Here is a 7,301-nt window from a genome sequence, read left to right as displayed (position 1 = left end):
AATGATGCCCTTAAGAGCTGAATAAAAATCACGAGATGAGATGATACACTTTACATCACAAATGTACAACAGCGTTCTCTAATCTTGTCCTTATAAAGTCAGCAAACAGAACTTTATTGCGGTCTCTTCTCAGTTTCCTAAATATTTTCTGACTTAAACGCTCTTAATTCAGCGACCTGTTCACAGATACATATAGGAACGTCAAGTTGTGAACTACATCTCCCACAATCCACCGGCACAGCACGCCCCGTGCCGCTGGCTCTCTGGGAATCCGCAGGGATTTGTGGGAAGTATAGTCAAGCAAGTATTGCTGGAGTAGGGTAGAGGTTCAGTGTGCTTTCTGTTGACATAGTTCCAGTGGGCTCGGAGCCAGAAATCACGCCGCTGTCAGTTCCACGCACACTGGTTTCCATCATGAGGTAGTGGGGTCTGGGTATTTTATTTCTCTTTTCTTCTCCCCATCGGGTTACTCGCAAAAAATAAATATTGGTATTCCGTACGATATGTCAATGGACTTGACGTTTCTGGGGACTGGCTCTGCCTACCCCTCGCCTCACCGTGGAGCCTCGGCACTGGTCCTCCGCACGGATGGGGACTGCTGGCTGTTCGACTGCGGGGAAGGGACGCAGACGCAGCTCATGAAGAGCCAGCTGAAGGCTGGTGAGTTTGGCTGTACGGCGGCGTCTGACAAAACCAAAAAAGGAGAAAAACTTTTTTCTCTCTCTGTCTTTAGCAGTTGCGCTGTGTGGTGACACGAAGAGGTTGGTTCATCAGGCAATCTAGCAAGCAGCCGGCGGCTGTACTCGCCCGCTCAGAGCTTGCCAGGCCGGCCTGACGGTGACGTCACGTCGACGTCACGCAGTTTGCGTGGGAGGAAGGCCGGCCGGCTGTTCTGTTTCTGGGCTGGATCCGAGCGTGTGTCGGTCTCACGCGCGGTTGATCACGTGTTGCATCTCCAGTTCTTGAATGTAGGGATTAGAGCGAACACCCGGCCAGAGATACAATAGTAGGAGACGGGGAAGATAAACAGAACTGTCTCTGGGAGGGAGGCAGGAGCTTACATTTAAATTAAAGGAGCTACTATCGTTAACCGTTTAGAGAGAAAATAAGCAGGCGAGTCTGGTACTTTAACACGAGTATGAATTAGTAGTGATGGTGTTTTTTTTTTAATGCGGCTTTTATTAAACCATTTTGCCCTTCACAATACGTTATGACAGAATATAACAGTTCATTCTGCTAATACCACATTGTGATATCAAATGAGCCACTGTTTGTCCCGGAGGGCTGGGATGTCTGCAGGTTCTCCAGGTCTCTTTAAAGCTGAAGAGCTGGGAGGAGCTGTTAAATGGGTCCAGTTAAACCAGTAGCCAGCTGGTTTTCTTTGTTAAGAGCTGAGTTGGAATGAGAACACCCAGACCCACCAGCACTCCCGGGCTGGGATTGGAGTCCCCTGGGTGATTACGAATGGGCAGAGCTGTAATGCCCATATCTCTCCCCCTGTCTGATGTTCGCAGGCAGGATTACGAAGGTGTTCATCACCCATCTCCATGGCGACCACCTGTTCGGCCTGCCGGGCCTGTTGTGCACCATCAGCCTCCACAGCTGCCCCGCTCCTGCCAAGCCCCCCCTGCTGGTGGAAGTCTACGGCCCACAGGGGCTGCGCAAGTTCCTGCGCGTCGCCCTCACGCTCTCGGGCTCCCAGCTGATGTTCCCCTACGTGGTGCACGAGCTGGTGCCCGGGGACGACCAGTGCCCCCCGGAGGGGCTGCCGGACGGCTTGGAGCCAGTCCATGATGACGATGACGACGACGGCGGCGGGCGGCTGCACCCCCAGGAGGTGCTGGGCCGAACCTTCCAGCTGGACCCGGAACAGGGCTGCTACACGCTCCTCGAAAGCCCGCAGTTCGTCGTCAGGGCCTTCCGGCTCTTCCACCGCCTCCCGTCCTTCGGGTTCGTGGTGGAGGAGCGGCCGCGGCCCGGCAAGCTGAACGTGCAGCTGCTGAAGGAGCTGGGTAACGAGCGAGCGAGGGAGGGAGGGAGGGAGCGGCGCTGTGCAGGGCGTGGGCATTGTGTGTGCGCGCGGCTCTTCGCTGCAGTTAGTAGGATCTGTTTTCCGCAGACTTGATTAGCTCCCCGTGGCTCTGCGAGGCGGGAGTCCTCTAGACGCCACGGTTCGCGAGCAGACAGCTGGTCTTTCAGGCGCGCTGCCGTCCTGTCGAAATCCACAGCTTCTGTCTGTCGAAGATGTTGAGTAGAACGTGAACAAACCCCACCCCACCCCAACTCGCGCTTCTCAGGGGTCTGGCCTTTCATTGTGCGGCACATAGCTGGAGAGTTGCTGGTGTGTGGCCCCCGTACCAAAACTGCTGAAGTGGAGCAGTTTGTCAGAGCCCCAAACGGTACCCAAACGGGAACAACCAAATTCCATTCCATTGTTTCCATTCCTCCTGGTGGGGCAAGTGGCAAGTTTATTGTAGTACCTAATTTTTGTCATGTTTGGGGAGGTCAATTGGAAAAGCTCTCGTTATATTATGATCTTGTATGGGATCAAATGATTGTATGATCTGATTATTTTTTTTCTTACGTTCAAAGGAATTTGTGATCAGGCAATCGACAGTGATTCTAAACTGTGATGTTTTGATGTGTCAGAACTGAGTTTCCAGCAGGGCTGTTTATTGTGAAACAAAATTCCCTTAATTTGTGGCAAGGGGTTGTAGAATGAATATCAAATGTAGGACCCCATAATGAATGAGTACAGTTGGAAGTGCATCACAATAGTACATGCTTTTTAAATGGCCAACACAAACACATTTTTGTGGGGTAACCAGAATGTGCAGGAATATCAATTAACCTGCTCTTTTTTTTAATATCTGTATAGGAATAAAGCCAGGACCCATTTGTGGGAGGTTAAAAAACGGAGAATCTGTAACGCTGGAAAACGGAGTCGTGGTTTCCCCAGAGGACGTGCTGGAGGAAGCTGTCCCGGGCCGGAAGGTGTGCATCCTGGGGGATTGCTGCAGCCTTGTGGGCGACGCGGGGCGCAGGCTGTGCCACGGAGCTGACGTCCTGGTCCACGAGGCCACCCTGGAGGACAGCCTGAGAGACAAGGCCTGGGAGCACGGGCACAGCACACCCAGCATGGCCGCCGAGCTGGCAGAGGCATGCCAAGTCAAGCAGCTGGTACTCTACCACTTCAGCCAGAGGTACAAACCCCAGAGCCTCCTCAAGGAAAAGGAAGACGACAACGTCCTGGAGCTCAAGAGGCAGGCCGAAGCAGCTCTGAACGGCAGGGAAGTTATCCTTGCCGAGGACTTCTTAACGATACCTATTCCCAGCAAAAGATGCAATTAGTTTTTTTATAAATAGAATTGTTTTTATCTGCTGAAGTGTCATGGCTATTTTTGTATATGATGACATTGACTTGAGGTGTAAAACCTTATGACCCCCTAATTTTAAATGGCTTTGGTTGGAATCGTTTTTATTCAAGTTTTCTTATAGATAATTGTCAGGCATTTTAGAAAATGCATGCCAGAGAAAATGGTTTGATGCCATAAAGTGACTGAGGTCCTGGTGTCCTGCTCCTTCTTTGGAGACAACATGACAGTACAATCACCACTGTCCACTGGAAAGCAGGCTTGCTCAGTGCTCGGTATGTCGGCATGGCTCATCAGACCCTGTCCTACAGATGCTAGAGTGGGAGCACCATGCGATTCCGCTGAATTATTTTGAGGGTGGTTATTTTAGTATGGTGGGATGGGGCACTTATTTTGTATTTAAAAGTGGATCTATTTCATGCAATAAAAGTTTAATTGATCGTACTCTAAACCTGAATCTGATATCAGTGGAGGTTAAACTGGGTCTTATCTGTTCTAATAAGTGCTACTTTTCTTGTTCCTTCAGTGCTCGTGTTTATCAGGTCCAATGCTGCTGCTCCTTTTCTCTCTTTATGATGAAATACCAAGCTCACCTTGGTAATGCAAAGGGTCTTCAAGACGATATCTAGCTTGAAGCTGACAGTTAAGGTCTTCCCCCATTAATGTTAAATGGAAGTGTAACTGCAAAGCGATGGTGTTTCGCGGTGAAAAGCTGAAATGAATGTGGGTGAACCAATGTGGTGTGTGTGGGCCTGCTTTGAAACCTTTTTTACTTTAAAAATAAAAACGGTCTAGCTTAAACTGTTTGAAATGGATTTTGCCAGTGGGTGCCCTTGTGAGAACAAGGCTCCTTTTAGTGTGGAATGCCATGTAGCCTTCACCCACATTAGTGACTCACGGTGTTGTTCACCGGCAGCAGAAACAACCAAGACAATATGAGCGTCTGAGATGGGAGAGCCTGAGGCAAAATGAGAGCTTCTTCCAGAGACACAGCAAGAAGATGTGGTGGATTAGTATAATTATATGCTTTGAAACAGTCAGCCATAAACTGAGTATATAAAGCATCCTAATCCCCCTCTGCTGCCCTAGTGGCCTCTTAGCCTAGATACACTGTTCAAACTGTGAGCCAAGCTCTGATTCAGTTAAAAGAATGAGTACAAATGTCTTATAATAATAATAATAATAATAAACTTTATTTTATATTTTATATTTTAAACTTCTAAAATATCTCAGGCACTTCTCTCAACAAGCAACCAAGTAACGACACAATCTAAATTTTTGTGTTCGAAAATCAATGGCTCACAAATCTGTAAAGGAAAAGAACTTGAAATGCATGACCCAAATACTCTTAAGACTTTTTGTAACAGCGCTATTGGTAGCTTTAGTGAGAATTTCAGTGGGAACTGAACTTAGCTCAAAAACAAAGAAGCACTCCATTCCTCTTGTGGGAGGCATTCATGCAGTATTTCCTTGACATGAGTTTTCTCAAAGCCTCATGATTTGGCCTATAAATATGAGAATTATGGAAATACTCCTTCAGAATGTGTAAAAAAACATTGCACATGAATTCTTTCCATAACATGCATGTACATGATAAGAGATACATTTGATATCTGTTTTTCTCACCTGGTGTAAAGATATGAGGAGTTACCGTCTGTATGAAATTATGTTAGTTTTTCATTTTGTCCTAAGACATGAACTGTAAAACCAAGTTAATTTATTTTTCTCTATCTTTAGTAAATGCATCAGTTTTCTTTAAATGCTTTAATCACTGTTTTCCTCTTTGTTCAGTTATTACTGTAAAAAAATACTACTGCCAAGTCAGCATTTTTGTCTTATTATTTTATGAGATCCTTTAGAATCAAAATATTTGCAATACTACAGTGGTATGGCCATGTAATGAGATGAGATCAAGACCTAATAAAAGACGAAGTAGAAGAGGGTATTGAGGGAAAGAGGCCACGAGGAAGACCAAGAATAAGCTGGCTTGACTCAGTGAAAGAAGATAACGGTAAGGCGGATATTGATGTAGATGCCTGGAGAGACAGGATACGATGGAGGAGGCTAGTGGGCGAGGCAATGGACTGGCTTGGGTTCGAGATGCCACCTCAGTAAAGTGAGTAGAATCATTTTTATGCTATTACACTCTGATAGTCAGGAAACCCTTGTCTTCTGACTATATGGCAACAGAAGGCAGAATATCAAACATTATGTGGCTTTAGTGAAAAGCAGCATTGTGGAAGAAAGGAACAAGTAATAGGCTTATTCCATGCTGAAAAGAGAAGAAAGAAAACGCCTTGGGTGTGAGAGAAGAAAATCTAATTGTGGAAGAAATCCTTATTTTCTGCACTGTGCAGTAACTTGCAAAATCTCTAGATTGCCAGTCACTAAAGGTTAGACTTTTAGGCAAAAAAAAACTGGAAAATGTGCACCCTTTCTTTGTAGTTCAGCTCCATTTTTAGATGGTCCAAACAAGGTACTGTTTCACTTACTCAACATAAGTACACAAAGCAATTTTGGACCTTGACACATCAACATTCTTTTATCATATATCAAATATATACCTATATATTTCATTTTATATCATCTCATCTCTGATACAATTGCCAAACAGAGGTTCACAACTGGTTTGCAAACATTGTACCAGGAGGATATGCAAAAAGACGGAGATCCTACTCTGGACAGCCTAAACTGCAAGCTAAACTTTTCATGGTGTCTTTTTGCAGCAGTGAAAAAAAAACTCATGGCTGGTACTGAGCATGAAGTTTTAGGATTCAATATAGGGTGGGTGATTACATTATTAAATTGACACATTACTGACTTGCTTTTGATAATATGGGTTAAGTAGTCAACAGAATCTTACAGTGAAAAGATCCACATTTAAATCAAAGAATGTTAAAAGTGAATGATATGTTAGCACATTTAGAATACTGTGTTCGATTTTGCAGTAATCGTGTCAGAAAAAGGTAACTGCTTCTTGGAAAGACTTCATAGAGTGATGACTAGGATCGTTCCTGACTGAAAGCATGTCTCTCTCTGACAGATCAAAGTAGCAGAGTCTCTTCAGTCTTGATAAGAAGAGGCGGGATTGACCCAAGTATTTGAGGTCTTGAAGTGTACTGATAAAGTCACTTCCTGTGGTTTACTTCAAGCTCAGCAGTGGCACATGGAGCATGAATAGGCATTAACTGTAAGTCAAGCTTAAGAATAAACACCGCTGGACTTTTAATGACATTTACAGTATATCTCACTGCTGCTGAAGGGGCCAAACTGCCAACTAGATCCTAGTCCCTAGGATCTTCCAAGAAAAGGCTGCTTTCAGTTTCATTAAACAGAAAAAAACATTGAAACAAAAAAATACAGAAAACATGAAGGGGTAATGACTTGCATTAAAAAACTAGAGGGCGAGCTTTAATGAAGTGAATGCCAGTGCATTTGTCTGTTAAAGACTTCAAGAAACATTCTTAAAATGGTCTAATTTAGAAGATAATTTGGTTGGTGGTTTCTTTGACTACTCAGATTCGAACAAAAATCTCCAGGCCCTGGGAAGAACCTGGAATTCAGCAAGTCCTTGAGAGCAATGAGACCCCAAATCCGAGGCACTGAATCCCTTGATATTTCATTGCCCACTATATATGACTTACTGTCAGGTTAGTCAACATCAGAGGTCATGGTAGTGTTGGGTGAGAAAGGTGCACGCAGACGACAGATTTGAGGAACCAATTTAAGAAATGTTTTGATGAAAACAAAATGATGGCATGGCTAAATACAGGTGCTCAAGACTGCATGTAGTGCTACAATATAAATAACAGAAACAATTGACAGTCCTGCACTGTAACTAGAAGAATTTATCACGCAACCTAAGGCCTAGTGTTAAAATTTGTGTAGTTATAAAATTACATTCTCTCATCTGATTAAATCTAAAAG

At 44.7% G+C, this 7,301-nt stretch overlaps 1 protein-coding gene across 1 annotated transcript; it reads left to right on the top strand.

The window, feature by feature from the left end:
• Positions 1–285: 285 nt before the first annotated feature.
• Positions 286–3,818, top strand: elac1 (elaC ribonuclease Z 1). Its single transcript, XM_015340267.2, has 3 exons — positions 286–660; positions 1,515–2,012; positions 2,879–3,818. The coding sequence occupies exons 1-3, from the start codon at positions 504–506 to the stop codon at positions 3,349–3,351; spliced, it is 1,128 nt and encodes a 375-aa protein (XP_015195753.2). The 5' UTR covers positions 286–503; the 3' UTR covers positions 3,352–3,818.
• Positions 3,819–7,301: the final 3,483 nt, after the last annotated feature.

Source organism: Lepisosteus oculatus, chromosome 3 (assembly GCF_040954835.1).
Source record: "Lepisosteus oculatus isolate fLepOcu1 chromosome 3, fLepOcu1.hap2, whole genome shotgun sequence".
In the NCBI taxonomy this organism is placed as follows: Eukaryota; Metazoa; Chordata; class Actinopteri; order Semionotiformes; family Lepisosteidae; genus Lepisosteus; species Lepisosteus oculatus.
The sequence above is the reverse complement of the archived record's forward strand: the minus strand, read 5'-3'. Positions and strand labels throughout refer to the sequence as shown.

Bases quoted from the DNA above. Each gene is read 5' to 3' on its own strand.
- elac1 (XM_015340267.2), top strand. From the start codon at position 504: ATGTCAATGGACTTGACGTTTCTGGGGACTGGCTCTGCCTACCCCTCG. The intron at 661-1,514 runs GTGAGTTTGGCT...TGATGTTCGCAG, and splicing joins GAAGAGCCAGCTGAAGGCTG to GCAGGATTACGAAGGTGTTC. The intron at 2,013-2,878 runs GTAACGAGCGAG...ATATCTGTATAG, and splicing joins GCAGCTGCTGAAGGAGCTGG to GAATAAAGCCAGGACCCATT.